The sequence below is a fragment of the Centropristis striata genome, chromosome 14, assembly GCF_030273125.1.
Source record: "Centropristis striata isolate RG_2023a ecotype Rhode Island chromosome 14, C.striata_1.0, whole genome shotgun sequence".
Taxonomy (NCBI): domain Eukaryota; kingdom Metazoa; phylum Chordata; class Actinopteri; order Perciformes; family Serranidae; genus Centropristis; species Centropristis striata.
Window position 1 is genome coordinate 21,449,500 of NC_081530.1, and position 20,049 is coordinate 21,469,548.

Consider the following 20,049-nt stretch of genomic DNA (forward strand, 5'->3'; position numbering starts at 1 on the left):
AATAGAATAGATTGATTGCCAATGACTCCCAAAATGTTGTGAAACGATCACAGTTTTAAAAATGACTTATATGGATGTTATATGAATACTGTGAAAATCCTGTGGCAAAAAAGGTAGCGGTTTTGAAATTCACACCATATTAACATGAAAGTTGATTCATTACTCATCCGAAATACTTACAGATTCAAATGCCACAAAAGTTACCTGTAGCTTGGTTGGAGTAACCATCAGTCAAAAAGGTGTTATTTATTTTATTTAATTTTTTTCAACCATTCATCTTGAAGTAGGTTTACACATTTATATGGTGAGTTTAAGTACCAACAATGTTATGAGCAATATGAATTTTGTATGTAATATTTTTTGATTATTCAAAAGTTTTTCAACAATGACAGAAGTAGATTTTTTATTTTTTTTAATGAAATCCAGTTTTCAACCTCAGGGAAGATCGAAATATGCGGAAGCTGTTAAAATGCCACAAGGAGCAATATTCTTTGATATTTCATCTGACATGTGCTTACATGGTCAAATGTAAACAAAGCTGTGAGGCGCTGAGGAGAGGCTCCGTCTGTCACTCTGGGATGTTTGTGCTCTGTCAGTGTAATGTTAAGTGACAGCATGAGGCTTAGCACAGCAGAAATACTCCCTCTGAGGAGTACTTACTGACTGAACACTCCATGCGCTAACTTATTGATTATTTGGGGACGGATAAAGATTATGAGCAGAAGCAGAAACAGGTTTACTTCGGTTGGAAAAGGAGAATGAGACTGAAATGTTTTGCTTGTCTTTGCCTGGACTGAGGGATATTTGTGTGGAGTTTGTTTACAAAAGGTCAACTGGGTGTAAACAGACCGGGGTCAGTGCAGAACCTCCACAGTGTGTGTTATAATAACACGACCTGTACGGTAATAAACACACCCAGAGGTGCAGGCATGATCTGGACGCAGCACAGACACTATTGGAGTTAACGCTGCTTCACCCTGACAGCGGCTGTCTGCAGAGGAGTGCAGATAATAGCTCTGCATTAGAGCGAGAGGCTGGGGCGAATCATGCTCAGGCACAGGAGGCTAATCCTCCCTCACTGAACCCGATTAACCGGGGCTAACACAGCAGGACAGCAGAGGCACCGATGAGAGACAAAAACCGAAAGAGTAGAACAAGACAGCGAAAAAGGGAAGTTTTCATTTACAAGAAGTTAATATTCATATTCATATGTGACCAAACTGTTGCATAGGTCCATAACTACTTGTATTTGAGGGATTTTTAAAAAATAAGACTGATGCCCAATTTATAAAATAATAATAATAAGGAACTTTATTTGTATAGCAGCACAAGTGCTTTACAACAGGAAAATTACAGACACCAAGTGCTTCAAGTTGAACGGACATAAAATTACATTTTAAAACATATTAAAAGCATTGAATTCATCAAATGTAAGTATATATAATATATCAGTATATTGCATTACTACTAATATAATATAATCTATGAATGTAAGGTCCTCTGGTACACTCTTCTAGGAGTTTTTCTTTGTTTCTTTCTTTTTTTAAATGTTTTTTTTCAGTTAATTATCTATTTTTCTGTGTTGTCTTTCTTGGCATTGTTGTATTGTCGATTTTTGTGTGTTTGCGTGTGTATTGCTAAATGTTTAAATGTCTAATCTTTGTTATATTGTATTGATGTTGGCACATCTCAAGGGGTAATTCTAAATAGAGAATTCCCATATAAGTAAAAATAAAGATAATAAAAAGCAGAGCAACTTAATGGGTACTTTACAATTGTGTGTGTTGCATCTGTTCCGTGTTATAGTATAATTATAGGAATAATTATAAAGAAAACAATACTACAATACTTTCAAAGGCATGCAGTACTGTCTGGAATATAGTAAATTATAGTACATTTTATAATTGTGAATGATGAATTAAGATAGTGACACAAATGTCATATTCTTACATTTTTAAACAACAGAAATCTCTATAATTTTAGTTTCAATAGACTGATCAATCCAGCAGGGGGTGAATTTGATGAAAGGAAAATCCAGGATAAAAATATGAGGAGGAAAATAAAGTAGGGGGAAGGCGAGGAGCATGCAGGTCACCTCCCTCTGTTACATGGTAGCGTGGCTTCAGGAGGGGGAGGAAAGGAGGCCTGACGTCAAACCGTCTGAAGGGCATCAACAAGAGAGCGACAGGTGGTCAGAGAATCAGTGCCGTAAAGTGGTCGGTCTGCAGCTAAAAGTGGAACATGTTTGTTGATAAATGATTGTTTTAGAGGTCACAGTTGAGATAAAATCATATGCGGAGATCAGCAACAAACTCTAGTTTCTCTTTCGCTCAATTGGCTGAGTCTTTTGAAACAGGTGGTTCAGTGTCTGAGTCGCATTTGGAGATTTAAAAAGGGACCTCGCGTCACTTCCTTGTGTCTCTTGTTCGGAGGAAGTGAAGAAGTTTGAAAGAGGAAGTGAGCAAAGACATGCAGCGTGAGAGGGAGTTTCTGTTACACCAGAAAACAAGCCTTTAATCCTCTCAGTATGACTGTCAAACCGCCTTTTTTTAAGGACCACCATTGAGTTATTTTCACATCTTTCTGTAACACTTTTCATTTCACCCACGCCAGACTGACAGAGTTGGCAGTCTGCTGTCAGTAACTCTCTGGAGGGTCATCGTGGTCGAAAAACTGTTTGCCAAGACTCCAGTCTAACAAACCGAACCCCTGCTAGGAAACAGCCAAGAAGATACAAAGAGAGATTTGTCTGGGAGGACAGGAGGGCTGACTCAACAAAAATGGCAGAATTGGTGCGAGGGAACAAGGAAGCAGTCTGCGACACATTCAGCTGCAGACTGAGTGGAAACTACCAGCAGTTTAACAACTCTTAGAGTGACAAAAAAATCAATATCATTCTTCTAAACAGCAGTCACACACATAAATACAGTCAGAATCAACACTCCAGGATGGTGTAAGAGAAGACACACGTTTCTAGTCTGCTCCTTTTATTACATAAGAGCTCCTCTCCCACTCTTTCTCTAACAACGCCTGGATTCAGTTAAAAAAAAGAGGAAAGTCCTGACATGAACTTTGTCTCCAGTGAGATTCACTCATAGTTCACATCCCATCACGCCATTTTTAGCCTCTTTGCATTGGCTCCCTGTGTGTTTTAGGATTCATTTTGAAGTTTTATTGATTACTTTTAAGTAATTTTCATTTTATTGATAATTTTTTGAAGTAATTTTCATTTTCATGAACTTGCACCAGTCTCTAAAAACGTGCATTTATCAGAAAGCATATCCTGCTATTACTGGTTTATTTGTTTATTTTTATTATTTTAAATCTTCCCTTTTATGTATTTTTGAGTTTTTAAGATAATTTTATGTGTTAATTCTGTTCTGTTGTTATTGTAAAGCACGTTGTAACTGTTTTGAAAGGCATTATATAAATAAAGCTTATTATTATAATAATTATAATATTAGTTTGAGTTGACGCTGCTCAGACAGTTTTACTGTAAACAACAGTGTGGTCTTTACATGCATTCACACAGAGAAGCAAGTGATGTAAGACAGGCAGACATAATGCCAAAAAAAAGAAGTGAGGAAGACATCTGCTGCTTATCTTTGTGGTTTCCTACTCAACTTTCAACTTATTCACTGAGGCCTGCAGCAATTTTATAAAAGCCTAAACTAAAGTAAGCTATATCCAACACTTTTATGTTATGTTGAACTCATAATTACCTTAATTTTAGCAGAAAAAGCAACAAGCTCTTTAGTTTTACTGTCTTTCTGTGGTTTTGTGTGTCAAACCCCCCCCCCCATAAAGTAAAAACATATGTAATTTTTTTGCTCTCACGTGTTTGGCTATGGTGAGATCATGATCCCAGGGTAAAAGTCAAAAGTCAGCAAAGAATCAGACCGCAGAAGCAAATGGCAAAGCAGATGACTCCAGGATTTTATGGCTAAGAATCAAGATGTCGTGCTTGATAAGGCTTTAACCGGCTTAGGTAGGTGTCTGTGATCGTACTTCTCAATCAAAAGGGATGTTCTCCTGACAGAGAGAGAGAGGAGAATCTGCATGACGACAAGGTGATGCGTCTAGACCACCTTATTCTGACTATAATTTGAAATCAGAAGTCTTTTAATTTGACATTTTTGCAAGATGAAATGTTAAAATTGTCTGGAGATGCAGATCAGTTCCATTTTGCTTGCTGTGTGATTGTTTGTTTGGTAATGAGGACAGAAAGTCTGTTATTTTGCTTTGATCTTTCTCGGTGAAAGACAAAAAACAGTTTCCACTCACCCTTTTTGGAGTCCCTCTGATCTTCACCAAACAGGACTTCTCCAGATTCTGATATCCACCAATCACCTCTATCTCCTCCACCGTGGGGTACTTCTTCTTCACCGGCTCGGCCCCAGTGGAGGTTTTTGCAGGTTTTGACGTTGCTGCTGTGGTGGATCCCGTTGTGGGCCCTGTCACTCCTCCGCCTCCTGCAGGCTTTTTGGGGGTGATCGTGATGGTGGCACCTCTCTTCACTTGGCCTCCAGAGGCACTCCTGATGGAGAAGAGCGTGGGCGATGGGGTCGGAGACGGAGAGACACTAGGGGACTGGGCAGGAGACGGGGAGCACGGAGAGGAGACCGGGGTCGGGGCGTAATCCGAGGGTTTCAGAGTGTTGTCTGGCGATTGGCTCCTGAGAAGTGAGGGGGTGATGGTGGCAGTTTTGTTCGGTTGTTTGATCTGAGATATTGGAGAACAAACACGCCGAGGAGACTGTTTAGGGTTCGATTCTGGCGTTTCCTGATCTTTCTCCGGGGTCTTTGCATCGTCTTTTACCTGGGGTTTTAACACTCTTTTGGGGCTTTGCTGCCCCTTTGTCTCTCTGTCTTTCAGAGGATTGTTCGGTGACGTACAAGACTTCAGAGTTTCCTGCTCTTTCAGCTGGAACTGCTCTATCTGCCGCTGTATCGTCTGAACACCACAAATGTCCTCACCTGAGAATGCTTTGCTGTCCGCCTGTTGTGCGTTTGATATGAGGGGCTTCACTTTAACGAGGTGCACTGACGGGATGTCCACAGCCCTGTCCCTGAGGCACAGGCCCGACCTGGAGCCGACCGTTTCCAAGTTGTAGATCCGGCTCATGGCTGTGAGGGAGTTGGGAAGAGATGGCAAAGGGGAGAGAGATTGCACAGGATCTAGAGGCAATGTAAGTTCCTCGTCCTCCTCTGACAGCTCCTTTTCCTCCTCCTCGTCCCTTTCTTCTTCTCTGCTCTCGTGTTGGCCCTTGTGGTGCCTCAGCTCTTCCTCCACATGTTTCAGGGGGTCGTTTTCATCCTCCGGTACCTGGAAGCTGTCGGAGATCACTTCGGAGACAGCAGTGGCGTGTACGCCTGTTACTTCCTCCCTACTGACAGCTTGCGATTGTGGGACAGAAACAGGAAGTTGAGGGCAGGTTTTCAACACGCCGACTTCCTGTGTGACGTCAAACGCAGCCGTGGATGTCTGCACTGCAGCGTCTTCCTGTCCGCTCTCCGCTTCAAAATGCCTCTTCCGCATATGAGCTGCAGCTTCCCACTCTTTCTCTATTTCACTTCCCCCCTCGTCCCCAGCTGCTTGAGAGTCGTTTATCTCTGCACCTTCTCTCCCGCCTCCATCTTGTGCTTCTCTTTGTCTCCGCTCCAGCTCTCTCTGTCTGATTTTCTCTCGCAGGGACTCGATGCGGCTCAGGGGTTTTCCGATCCTCCAACTGTCCCTCCTCTCGACCCCTTTACCTTCTCGGTCTTGCCCCTCGTCGCTTTGACCCGCTGCCTTTTTTCTCTCCATAATTTCTTCTGCAACGTAAAACACACTTCTGGGGATCTGAATCTCGAGGGGACCTGGAGAGACCCCCATGGATGCCATCCTTTTAGGAGATCTGGTGATCACATCATGAACAATGTTCTCCGATCCAATATCTTGATCTGCTCCTTTGTTCATTTCATACGCAGCCTTGTAAGCCCTTTCTCCCTTCTCGTTGCTATAAACAGTCGTGTCTCCAATTTTTTCTATTTTACTTATGAGCTCCTCTGTGTGTTGGGACAAAACAGAGTGTGTTAGGTAAGATCCTTGTGGCCCACTCCACTCCGGGCCTCTGTAGAGGTCTTTACCTCTCTCTGTGACAGCACAGAGTAGACTGGAGCACTCTGTGAACGCTGATTCCACGTGACTCTTCTGCAAAGTTTCAGGTGGGATCTTGCTTTCAAATCCTTCCTCTCTTCGAAATTCGGACACCTTTTTGTCGCAAACTTGCAACTCAATCTGTCCCCCCGCCTCCGAATCCTTTTCTACACTCATCTCTAAACTTTTCTCCTCTGTCTGTCGCTTCATGTCTCTTTCAGCTCTTGCTTTCCCGTCCTGCCTGATCGCAACTCTTCTAGCAAACGAGATTCCCTCTGTGTTTTTGACCGACGCTACTGTGAACCCCTCGTCTCCATCTGGATCACACGGCCTTTCCGCAGCCCTTGTGTCAACGGGCTCCACTTTCTTTACTTGGATCCTCTGCACGGGCTTCTCATCTTCATTTTTTAAAAGTCCATCTCTATATTTTCCAAACCGTTCTTTATCTAGAAGCCGTGTGCCTGCTGATTTGAGCTTTGCTGTGGTTTCCTTCCCCAAGCCTGCGACCTCGACCCACGGTACCACACTCTTTTCTGAATATATCCTCTCACACGTTTTCCTCTCAAAGCACCCATCGTCATCCAAACCATTCTCCTTGACACGCTCAGAGAAGCTAAATGAGCGTTTGGGCACTCCTTTGAGCAGCATGTGCATGCTGTCTGCCTCAGACTGTTGGTCATCTTCATCCCCTGAATATTTTCTCCTCCCGGGCCGTAGGAAGTTATCAGAGCTTTTGGATCGAGATGGAGGCTTTGGGTGCTGTCCGAACTTACTCAGCAGCTGGGTGACCCTCGCTCCTCTGTCAACGAACACGTTATCGTCCAAGCTGTCCTTCCTGTCGTCTTTAATAACTGTCGCCTGACCCCACGGTCTCTCCTTCTCTTTGTCTCTCAGCCAGGACATGTCTGTTCTGAGCTCCCGGCCAAAACTCTCCCTCCTTGAATCACTGCTGCACATCATCTCTCCATCCTCTCTTCCCGGCCCTCTTCCTCCTCCTCCTCCTCCTCCTCCTCCATCTGGACTCCTCTCTTCAGGGCTTGCCGAGGGCTTTATGATCAGAACCTCAGAGGCTCGGATCTCGGTGATGCTCCCTCCTCCGGCAAGGATCTCCCTCAGGTCCATCTTCATCCCTCTCTTCACCTGGTGCTCCTCCTCGGGCCTCTCCCTCTCTGCCTCCCCCCTCCATCTACCCCTCCTCTCTTCGCTGCTTTTCCTCTCCTGCTCGATGATGATGATGTTGTCGGCCCGGATGGTGCGCAGACAAGGGACGTGGGGAGGAAATGAACTGGATGGCGATTCTGCTTCTTTTTCCTCCTCGTCTTTTCTTACTTTAAGGAATTCCCGCTCCCGGACTGTATCTTTACCTGACTCCTTCCACTGGTTGCTATTCTCTCTTTCTCTTCCTTGACTACGGTCCCTGCTCCTCTCTTTCTCCCGTCCCTCACTTAAATCTCTGAATCTCTCTATTTTCAGCTCTATATCTCTTCCCCTTCCCGACTCTCCATCTTGACCCCTGGGGCTCAGTTTGTCTTTCTCCCTCTCCTTGACTTCCGGCTCGTTCGCTCCTCCCTCTGAATCCCTCCCTTTCTTCCATACACTCTGTGTGCGGATAAATGGGTTTTCATGAACTGGAACTATAGTTTCTAGGGAAACCTGACTCTCTGGTTTGATGTCTACTCCATCCAGCCAAAGCCCCGGATCTGGACTGAGTGACATTTCACTTCCCAAATTGACCGTCATAAAACTGTCCGTGTCACTTTCAGAAACAGATCTGACATCCACCTGCAGCAGGCAGACGTCTCTGTCCTTCTCCCTGTCACCTAAGCTGTCCTGCTTCGCCTTCCTCCGCTGGATGATCCCTCGCTTCCAGGCGGGCATGCTAGCAAACTTCTCCTCCTCCTCTTTCTCTCTCCTCTCTCGCTCCTCCTCCTCTCTCCTCTTTCTCTCCAGCAGGAGCTGCTTCCATTCCGGCAGAGAGGAGACAGACATAACAGAAAAAGGTTTTTGGACAAGGTAGCTGTCTTTCTTCTTTAGAGCCTTTGGGAATTATCTGGAAATACAAGAAACATTAAATTAAAATCTATTTTCTCTAATAAACATGTTAAATAAAGGTGTACTTTACCCACATATTTAACTTTTAGGACATAATACAATATTAAAGTGTAATATCAAGTTAAAATATAATATTGAATATAACGTCATATTCCAAGATGCAAATCAATGCAGAATCACATTGTGGGACATTTATCAACAAAAGTCTGCACTCCTTGTTTGCCTGAGTTCATATTTTGCACAAAGCATCAGAAACTTCATCCAATTAACTTACAGAACATTGTGCATTTGCAACAGAAACCCCTCTCTGCTTCAGTATACTATTTATGATAAAAGTGTTGAATAAAACTCACCAAAAGCCCAAAGATATCAGTAAATCCGTCTCGACTTTACAGCTGTCATGTCCACTTGTGTGCGTCCTGGCTGTGCGTAAAGCGCTCCACTCCTCGACGGAAAAAGCCTTCTTCTCTCGATAACTAGCGGATTAATCTCTGCTGTCAAAACGGAGGGTTTTAAAAAGATGTCAAATCACCCCCACGACCCGACTGCGCATCAGAGCATGAAAACACCTCCGTCGTCGGTATAGTAGTAAATATTTCCAGCCTCAGAGCGGCAGCACTGTAATCCGATAATTACATTAAATTCCGTCAGGAGAGTTTAGTGGCACACACCATATTGTCGGACCTAAGAAAAGGCGTTTAAAGAGCACAGCCGTCTGCCCGGGAAACAACCCGTCTCACCCCCACCCCCGTCTCACCCCATCGTCCCGCAGGGCTAATTGGAAAAGAGGTTGAAATGGAGGTGGAGGGAGGGTGAGAAACTGGCTGTGGTGTCAGCAGGGCTGCAGAGCAGAGAGGAGCTGCAGGAGTTTACCTGACTTTACCTTCAGTTTACTTCAGATTATTGGCTAATTCATGTAAGCATGCAAAATGTCTTCCCACAATGCTTTTTCTACTCAACAGGTGTCTTGCCACTGATCCGCCCGAAAATGGTAATAATAATAATAATAATAATAAAAACAAAAATCAGTCTTTATTCTTCCACTGATTTAGGTTCGAGGCTTTAATCATACAAAAATAAATAGAAATTTAGAAAAAAATAACTGATTAAAAATATAAGCAATTATAATATAATAAAAAAGATTAGACTTTTTTTATACACTAGAATACATTATTCTGTAATCATTTCATTTTACTTAAGATATTTGATAAAAATGTATGAAATATAAATGTGTCCTTTATTTTGAGGCAGTTGTTTAAGTAACTTTAATATAAAAATGTTTGAGATAGAATCTACTTATTTTGATCACATTAAATATAATCTTTATGTGTATGTAATTCTAAATCAAGAGAATTTTGAATGAATCAACACAATAGAATTAGTCCGTTTTTAATTGACAGGCACTTCCTGTTAAGTTGTTATTAACTGAACTTGTAACGTAGTTAGATTTAATTAATAATATTGTGTGCAATCTGTTGCCTCAATTTTATTGAGTAGCTATTGTTTATCTTTTTTTACAGTGTAGGTGCGTGTCAGTATATTTGTGAATTTCACTCAATGCTTTAATAAATAAATAAATAAATAGAAATTAAATAATAATATAAAATAGCATATACTAGAATAATAATAAAATAGAATATTAACAAAATAGGTATAGTGATTTTTATAGGTGCATGCCAGTTAATTTGTCAATTTCACTCATTCATTTGAACCAGTTAAATTTCCAGTAATTTCATAAAAACATCACATATTTCCCTGAATTTATTTAAAATTCCCTCTGGCAACAGAGGTTAATTTCTCCAAAGCATGGCAGGAAGCCATTTCCTAATAAGAAATATCACAATGTGGGTCCAAAGGTTTTGTTTATTAAAACTAAATCTTTGTTATATTCTTCCACAAACAATCAAGCAGTGTGACACCTTGACATCCCATATATAAAAAACACCAGTGACTAAAGTTAATGTTAATGTAAAGAGTGCAAATAAACCAAAAACAATTTATTAAACTGATTTGTCTATTAAAAAATAAAGAACACATCTGATGAGAATGCACGAATAAAGATAAGTAATAAACATTTCCCACACTTACAGTATTCAGCTTATTACATTTATTTCATGTGAAAATACTGAAAGTTATGATTGTCGTTACAGTGCAGACAACTAATACTATGTACGTGTTAAATGAAATATGACAGTACTTTGAAGTTTGACATGTAGAAAAAGGCACAAAATACCAAATGTTTGTTCGTGACATTACTGTTGATGTGTCCCCAACACGAGGAAATACATTCATGGTCTCAGACGTACCATTGTTGCGGAAAACAAAGCTGCCTTTTTGTACCATTTTGACATTCTTTTTCATAGATTTTTCATGAATTAAACTTGAAATTAGTGTGCAGAGAAATTCAGTGTACCTGCAGTTGGCACATGGAATTTAACAGTCTCAAAAAAATAACATATGTGACAAATAAAAGTATTTCAGTGTATTGTATATATATTGTATAATATTTGGGGTACAATTGGAAAAGTTTACATATAACATCAATTTTGGACATGAAATTAAATTTTCCAATTAATCGTTTTGTGTAAATTCTGATAACATTATTGAATATTTATTCCTGAATTTAACCAGAATATAAAAATAAAGAAAGCTTAATATAAAATATATGTTGTGTTTTTGAATAATGGAATAAAATCTTTTTTATAAAAAAACCCTCTCTGAAACCCAATATACAGTGAAAAGCAAAACTTTAAAATGGCTATCAAACTTTTTTCTCCACCCTTTTGACTGATTTAAAAAAATATCCCCCCAACCCCTTCTATTTCACAGAAATAGGAGTAGAAAAATTGTTCTGGCAAAAAAATATATCAGATTTAGAAAATGGATCACCTGAATTTTTTCTCAATTGCCTCTCTGGGCTTGAATAATATTGAATATTGAAGAATATAGAGATATTCTGAAAAAAAATATAGAATAGTAATTGTGTAAAAACTGTGGAATAAATTCTCCCTTTGTAACAAATCTTTCCCTTTCTGAAACCACATATCCAGTGACAAGAAAACTTTTAAAAAATACAGTGTCAAGTTGTGTCATCTTGTTCAGCACAGCAGACACCAGGCTCATTTAGAAGTCAGTTTCTAGACAATATTTCTGGTTAGTATTAAGACAGCAGTCAGCTTCACATCACAGCAGTAAGAAGACCTTCACTTCACTTCTCCTTGTGTTCGCTGCCCCGCTGCGGCTCCGCTAAGAGCTGCAGCTTGTTGTTAAGCTGCACGCAGAGGTACGCTAAATCCTGTTTATCCAGAGAGTGTGCCAGGGCCAGGTAGGTGGACAGACTCCCCGCCAGCAGGAGTCTGTCCAGGGACATGGCCGGCAGGAGCCACAGCACGACGCCCAGCTCCACACACACCGGGTGGCGGAGGTGAGACAGGAAGCGCTGGGCACGAGGCGACTTGTGAGACAGGGGGTCGCCTAAACCGAGACACTCGTAATACACCTGAAAGAGCAGAAGGAGGGTGAGAGGGAGGAATCAGGTTAAACTGCACCGACAACAAGCCAATCTATTTAAGTCACATTTTAGAGGTTTTTTATAACCACAATCACAGATTACACTCATTTACAGTTATGGAAAAAAATGTTAGACCACCCTTGTTTTCTTCAATTTCTTGTTCATTGCCTTGATAATGCCTGGTATAACTAAAAAGTACATTTGTTTGGACAAATATAATGATAGCAACAAAAATAGCTCATAAGAGTTTAATTTAAGAGCTGATCTAGACATTTACCATGGTTTTCTTGACAATAACGAAAATCATTATCAATAATTTACAGTAGCCAAAGGTGCTGAAAATGTATTACATGTTGTTTCCCCTCTCTGTGTGTTACCTGTCACCTTTCGACTGTTTTCTGTCATATAAAAGCAAAAACAACCCAAAAATATGTACTACAATGTAACACTGATTGGTTACCTGTTTGATGCCCATAAACTCAGGGTAATCAAAGATCATGAGGATGCTGCAGATGATCGCCCAGCAGAGGAAGTGCAGACTGAAGCAGAGCAGGGGGAACCAGATACTCCAGGGTGCATGACGCACTGACCACAGACAGGGGGCGCCAGTTACAGGCTGCCAGTAACGCATCAACATCTAACACAGGAGAGAAGAGGATGATGATGCACAGAGTGGTGTAAGGAAACAAGGCAAGGCAAGTTGATTTGTATAGCACAATTCAACACAAAGTAATTCAAAGTGCTTTACATAAACATTAAAAACAGCAAGACACAATTGAAAACAGTAAAAACAGTCAATTAAAACAGGGAAATATAAATAAAAATACAAATAAGATAAAATAAGATACAGCAGGATAAGAAAATAGATAAAATAATAAAAAGCACAAGTCAAACATTGCATAGTTTAAACAACATGGATTATGGAGCCCAAACTTTAACTTATGTCTGTGTTGCAGTACCTGGAGTGCCAGCGCAGTGGTGAAGCAGTATGCTGTCCTGTTCAGAGCCCCCAGCACTGACTGGAGAGCCTGTTTGACAGGTGACCAGGCGAGCAGACTGTGCTGCACGATGAAGAGAGCCAGCAGCCCCACATCCACAACAAGGGACCCCAGGACAGAGCTGTCCTGCAGGGCCGCCGACCATGGTATGGAGTCTTAGGTGAAAGCAAATAATGTGAAGAGAGAGGTCACTTCAAATGTGATTTGGAGTTTTGAAATTTGGTCATGAATTATGTTTATAATGAGCATAAATATATAGCCATTAGAAAATTATTTGTCATTTAGATTAGGTAAGATAAGATAAGATAAGATAAGATAAGATATTCCTTGATTGATCCCCCATGGGGTAAAATTCAGGTGTTGCAGCAGCACAAGTACAGAGTAAAGACAGATTAAGGTAATAAAAATGGAAGAATAGAATTGAAATAGAATAAAAAATGAAATAGAATAAAGATAAGAAAATATATAAATAGCATAAAATAAACAGAAAAACAAACAACCAAGACCAAAATAAAAAACTAGTAGATTAGTAGTAGGTTATGTTTAAGACTTTAAAATAAAATAAATAAATGCTAAGATGTGGAATTAAACTAGAGCTTATTCAGCTTTGTGTTTTTTGTGCAATACATTAAAAATTACCATCAGTGTGATTCGGGGCAGGCACAGTATTTACTGACTAAAGTTTATTTCAGTTTGTGGTTGTTTTGCACACTGTAGCAAACCAGTCATGGCCTAATAACACACTATCCACAAAGATATTGAGAACACACCAGCACTGTTTGCAAGCACTCAAGCATTAAACATGCCACAGCAATATACAGTCATGGAAACAATTATTAGACCACCCTTTTTCTTCTATTTCTTGTTCATTTTTATGCCTGGTACAACCAAACACTATATTTGTTAGCACAAATACAATGATAACAACAAAAGTTCATAAGAGTTTAATTTAATTGCTGAAATCTACACAGCAAATTGAGAAGAGTTGAATTCTTGGTGTTAAACTAGACATTGTTAGAATAATTTGATCATTCTACCTGTTAAAATGATTTGATTGCTTGATTCTGCTTCTTTTTTGTGTGACTCCCTGTTGTCTGTCTCTGTGCGTGACGCAGGTCACTATCAAAGGTCAACCTTGGTACTATCTCTCTCTCTATGCATTTATATATTAATCAGGCAATATGATTTTGATACAATGATTATGTTTGTGTGTTAATGTTGGTTTAGAAACTGTGATTACTTTGATTACATATATTTCATTTGCTTAAACTGATTAAGATTCTATAATCACAAAGAATATATTTAATGTTTAATATTTTTTAGACTTGTACATGTAGAACATTGAAAAATCCTTTGGCTCCAAATTATATCTGTATGACATAACAAGGCAGGAGGTTTTGTTGAATGTTCTGGAGAAAACGCTCCCTTCAACACACATCACTGCACGCTATACTCTCTGGTCCACTGGTCTTCACTTCACACCCGTCGAAACATGCACTGGTTTACTTTTATTTACAAAACCCTTCTTGGTCTTACACCCCCCTATCTGCATCACCTATTGCACCCTTTGTCTGTCAAACACAATACCCGGTCCTCACTCTACATCAAATTAAAGATACCAAAAACCTCCACCTCCATTGGTCTCACATCCTTTCAATCGGCTGCTGCCGTTGACTGGAACGCTCTGCAAAAAACCCTCAAACTGGACCAGCTCATCTCCATCCCTGCCTTCAAAGCTGCTCTCTCAGACATTCTCACTGACTCCTGCAATTGTTTTTCTACCATGTAATACCACCTCACCATTTTTTCTCCATATTTCTTTTGTTGACTGCTGTTCGTCTGTCTGTCTGTCTGTGTTATTGTTGTAATTTCATATATATATGTGTGTGTGTGTGTATATATATATATATATATATATATATATATATATATATATATATATATATATATATATATATTGTTATCTGTTATTGTTGTTACTGTTGTTGTTGCGTTTTTACGATCCTTACTGTGTTTTACTCCCTAGCCCACCTCCCCTTCCCTCAAGTGGCCCTTGTCGCTTGTCAGGCCGCCATTGTAAATAAGAATTTGTTCTTAATGACCTGCCTGGTTAAATAAAGGTGAATGAAAAATGAAGAAGAGGCCAGGTCAGGACTTGATGTGCCGGTCATCAGAAGATTGTGGCCCGGTGACATGATGTTTCCCTGTATCGATTAAAACTGACGAATCAACGGATCAAGAAGGCGAAATTTCCTGGAAGAAATCTACCATCATGTTTAGTAAACAATTGTTAGGATAAATATTGGGTCTGAGGGAAACAGACGAGGTTCAGACTCCACGAACTGAAACCCGTCTGTGTGTATCAGGGACATGAGTTTTGGACCCGGAGTTCTCTGTATTGCACAAGGAAGTGTTAAATTTTAACTCCAGAAAGAGTCAAATTTACACTAACTCAGTGTAAAGGTACCAACACTCGGAAAAGTGTTAAATTAACACTCTGAGGTGTGGACCCATATAGACACTTTAAAAGTGTTAAGATCAACTCTGACAGTGTTAATTTGGGTATGCTGATTTTACTGCCAAAATCATTATATTTTCCTAACAAATGTTGTACCAGGCATTAAAATGAACAAGAAATAGAAGAAAACAAGGGTGGTCTAATCATTTGTTCCATGACTGTATACACTATAATACACAACTCAGAGCTCCATTGCACCATATTATGGACCTATTTTAATATAATACAGGCACACATTTAGTTTTTCTCATTTTTATTGTGTTGAATTCAGGGTAATAAAGTTAAATTAAACAAATTACAAATTTGTTTCAAGGTTTTTCGACTGGGGAAAGAAACAACACGCTGTAGTGAAACGGTTTCGAACTCGAGTAGTACAGCGAAGGGTTCGAAGACCGTTGCAAACCGTTACGTCATTTTCAGCAAGGCTTAAAACAGACGTTGACACGTTATTATATGATATCAGATTCGTAGCTATTAATATCAGAGCTGACAAGCAGCAGTGCCCATTTCACTCCACTGATTGTTATACTAAGCTGCTGTGACGAGTGCATTTCTCCACTGCGGGTTAAATAGCGTGTTATTTTATCTTGCTACAACATCATAAGATCATAAAAAAATTAAATATTGTTGGGCGACAAAAACGTTGATCGCCCAACGTGGGGCTCGAACCCACGACCCTGAGATTAAGAGTCTCATGCTCTACCGACTGAGCTAGCCGGGCGCTGACCTCCAATGAGACAAAAGCCCATTATCCAAAATACACAATTTTCTAATTGAGAGCATAGGAATCTTGCGAAACTACTGGAGCTAACTGACTTAAGAAACTTTAATTGTTGTGACTTCTGCTCACAATAAAACATTATTTCATTCAAAAGAAGCGGCTGTTGCACCTACTTGAGCTATGACTGCCATCTAAGGTGAGCTAACATTTAAGTTTTACTCCTCCACTAAAGTTGGCTTAACTTCGCCCGGTCGCCTGCCAGCAGCAGCAGCAGCAGTCAGCTTACCTTGACAGAGCGTCGTGTCCCCGGTGATGTTGTGGTAAATTGCTCGAAATGAAACAAACCGAATAAAGTCTGCACCGGATATGAAAACAAACCCAAAGTTGAGCAGAGAGACGGCGCAGAGAGCCCAGCCACGTACCGTGAGTGACGCCATTTCAATCAGGGTTTATCTTCATTTACCAACTCACACCGTGGTTTCTTCCGGGAGGGAGTTTGTGGTAATACCGAATATCAACGCACGGCGTCGCTGCTGGGCGAGAGGTAGACAGTTTATGTGTTTGTGCTGTCAAAGTGGGGTTCAGGTTGTATTTCGTCACCCTGTTAAAATAATCGCCTAACTCATTTTTTCAAGTTTTGCAGGAAACACAAAGAACTTCGCCAAAAGTGTAACATATGACATTTATTGATCATTTCACTCAAAAAGGATGTAACAAAGGGTGGCTATTGGCATAGTAATCACACTGTGTGTAAATTATGTAACTTAAGAGAAATAAATGACTTTTTTTGAACATGCCTTTGTGACTTAAGCAAGATATAGTAAAACTTTATTTTGAAGGTGTCTGCATAAGAGTCACACAAGCCTGTCAGAAACATGACATGACAAGTATCATGAGCATTAATGTTACTTCAAAGTGTCATTTATGTTCATGACACATCGCATGTCATGTTTATGACACACTCATGTCACTCTTATGTAGACACATTAGGGTAAAGTGTTACCAAAATTAGTGTCAACAATAAAAGCTGATAAACTAAACTGATAACTAAACAATTTCCCTCTAGCTCTTCTTTGCTGGGTTCTTATCTGATGCCTATGAATGTGGCAAATTGTCAAAGAAGTGATGATCTTAAAGGGGTAAAATCACATGATCTGATCAACTGAGGATGTAGGCGATTTTACCGGCGTCATGAGGAGATGATTTAGGAAAAAAAACCCAATTTTGACAAAAATTGACTTAGGCGATTATTTTAACAGTGTGACGATGTGTTTGTGCTGTCAAAGTGGGGTTCAGGTTGTATTTGATTTGAAGAACAAAAATAAGTACTAAGGTTCTAAAAACACATAGACAAATAGAGAAAGCAGACACATTAATAATGATAAGAATAAAGGATTTTTCACCCCCAAAATCCCTTAAATATAAACAAGCATCATCAAGTGTCCATCCCTTTTTTGTCACTCTTTAAAACATATATTGACACAGAGATAAAGAGACAAAATATAGAACGAATGACGCACATCTTTTGGCTTTATACTGTGAACTTTTGCAAATATTTTGGTCAATCCTTTGCACATTTCTGCAGAACTCTAAACATCTCTTAATTTGTTATCACATATATATTTTTAAATAGTTGTATTGTCATTGTTTTTATTTTGACAGTTTTCAATACTTACAATTATCTTTTACTTTCACTAGGCCTACTTTATTTTTATTGTTATGCACTAAACATGGATTTCCTTGTAAACATACTTGTCAATAAACCTGCTCATGATTCTGATTCTACAAACAAAACAAAAACTGAACAACTCTCACAAACTGCGATAGAAACACAAATAAAATACATTCAATAAGCCTAAAACAACAGATAAAATACTGTGGACTGTCAACCTGCAATAGTCTTCAAATGAGGTTAACCTCTCCACTGTAGCACTCTACGTGGTAATTTCTGTCAAATGAAACCACTCGAATAGACTCTGTGGATCCCTGGAACAATCAACAAATGGGAGGAAATTGTTATGATAATTGATCAGAAACTAGAGTATCATTTACAGAGACTTTCCATGAATGAAACATGATTTCAGCTCACCTCAGTCGGCAGTATCGGTGCTCTGCATGCAGCACACAGAGGAGCCTGAACCCTGAAACCATGAAGAAGATTCAGCAAAAAGGACACAGAAACTCCAAGTGAAGTCACTCTGGGTGTGACTCGTCTGACGGGGTTTTGGTTTCATCTTTTGTCTGCAGTGTGAATTAAAAGGATCGGCTCATTGTACGTGTGCATGAGAAACTCACTTGTGGTAGTCGCTGACACAGTAAACCCTGTTGTGTGCGTCCACAGTGAAGGGCTGACCCTCCAGGCTTCGTCTGCAGACCACACAGCAGAAACAGGACGGGTGGTAGGACTTCCCACGAGCCTGCAGCACCTGATACAAGATTAAGATACTAGAACAGTAAAAAAATCTGCTTTTTATGTTAATGCATCAACAATAATAATGGAATAATATAATATTTAATAATATAATGCATAAAGCATAAAATAAAACATTAAAAACCTATTTATTGTCCTTGGTGTTCAGTCCCAGCTAGGCAAGAATCCTTGGCTTTTTTTGCTTTTTATTCTTTTATTTCCTTTTTAACTCTCACTGTTTTTAAATTGAGTTCTAATTACTATTTTATTGTTTTAGTATTATTTCATAGTTTTTATTTATTACTATATTTGTGTATGATTTTTATTGTATATTAATAACTGTACAGCACTTTGGTAAACTGGGGTTGTTTTTAAATGTGCTCTTTAAATAAACTTTGACTTGACTTACAGCCACACGGATGATTGATCTGCAGGACAGTGGTGGAATGTAACTAAGTATATTTACTCAAGTACTGTACTTAAGTACAATTTTGAGGTACTTATACTACATATGTAACTTTATACTTCTACTCCACTACTGTAAATTTTACTCCACTCCATTTAGCTGCTAGCTTTAGTTACATTTCAGGTCGAGATTTAGCATGAAACAAATACAGTCAATTTAAAATGATTATGCATGTTTATAAATTAAACCATATCAAAGTACAGGTGCATCTCAATAAATTAGAATATCATAGAAAGTTTATTTATGTCAGTGATTCAATTCAAAAAGTGGAAACAACACATTATATAGATCCATTACACACAGAATGAAACATTTCATGACTTAATTTATTTAATTTCTTCTAATTATAATGACTATGGTTTACATTTATGAAGACCTAAAATTCAGTGTCTCAAAAATGTTTTAATATTACAAAAGACAAATTTTAAAAAATATCTTTAATATGGAAATGTTGGCCTCTGAAAAGTATGTCCATCTGTATGCACTCAATACTTGGTTGGGGCTATTTGACTTGAACTACTGGAAATGGACTTTTCTATGATATTCTAATGTATTGAGATACACCTGTATATTATGTAGTTAAAATTGACCCTTATTGGACAATATTAAAACGCTGTTTACATAAATGCATGAAAAAAATAATCCAATAATATAGAAGAGGGTGACTCTAAGAAACATTATGAAAACAGCAAAATCAAACAAAAAGAGAAAATACAGACAGATGTTTTTTGCCAAATCCTGCATAGTATATCTTTAAATTTTGAATTCAGGTTTACTTGTAACACCATATTTCAAGGTTATGGCTTTGCTACTTTTCCTATAGTTGAATATCTGAGTACTTCTTCCACCACATGGTGACATCATGCACCACATACAGTAAGTGTTAACACATACACACACAGTAAATTGAATACACACTCACCATGTCTGTGATTAAATGCCCGCAGCTGTCACACACTTCTGGAGATGGATGAACTCCTGAGCACTACATTAAATTACAAAGCAAATCACTTAAATGTCAGACATTTATGTCTCATATTTTTATTTATAGAAACTAGATCTACTCATAAAAGACCAGGGGGGAGACAGCAAACATGATGACGAATCAACAGAATGGATTCTTGCAACGAATGACTAAGCATGTCACAATCTTGGGACTCAACAGTGCATCATAAAATATTCATAAGACATATTGCACAACCAATAATGTCTCCAAATGTGCGTGCATTTGCAAA

The 20,049-nt window shown here is 39.2% G+C and overlaps 2 protein-coding genes and 1 non-coding gene across 3 annotated transcripts; all 3 read right to left on the reverse strand.

Moving 5' to 3' along the window:
• Nucleotides 1-10,033: 10,033 nt before the first annotated feature.
• Nucleotides 10,034-16,419, reverse strand: nrm (nurim). Its single transcript, XM_059350119.1, has 4 exons — nt 16,225-16,419; nt 12,661-12,854; nt 12,162-12,338; nt 10,034-11,689 (listed from the first exon to the last, which is right to left on the reverse strand). The coding sequence occupies exons 1-4, from the start codon at nt 16,373-16,375 to the stop codon at nt 11,399-11,401; spliced, it is 813 nt and encodes a 270-aa protein (XP_059206102.1). The 5' UTR covers nt 16,376-16,419; the 3' UTR covers nt 10,034-11,398.
• On the reverse strand, nt 15,866-15,938 carry trnak-cuu (transfer RNA lysine (anticodon CUU)). Its single transcript has one exon. It is a non-coding gene; the product is annotated as a tRNA-Lys (tRNA).
• Nucleotides 16,420-17,792: 1,373 nt separating the features above from the next.
• On the reverse strand, nt 17,793-19,781 carry limd1b (LIM domains containing 1b). The gene is made up of 4 exons (XM_059349309.1): nt 19,737-19,781; nt 18,234-18,364; nt 18,028-18,079; nt 17,793-17,924 (listed from the first exon to the last, which is right to left on the reverse strand). The coding sequence occupies exons 1-4, from the start codon at nt 19,737-19,739 to the stop codon at nt 17,841-17,843; spliced, it is 270 nt and encodes an 89-aa protein (XP_059205292.1). The 5' UTR covers nt 19,740-19,781; the 3' UTR covers nt 17,793-17,840.
• Nucleotides 19,782-20,049: the final 268 nt, after the last annotated feature.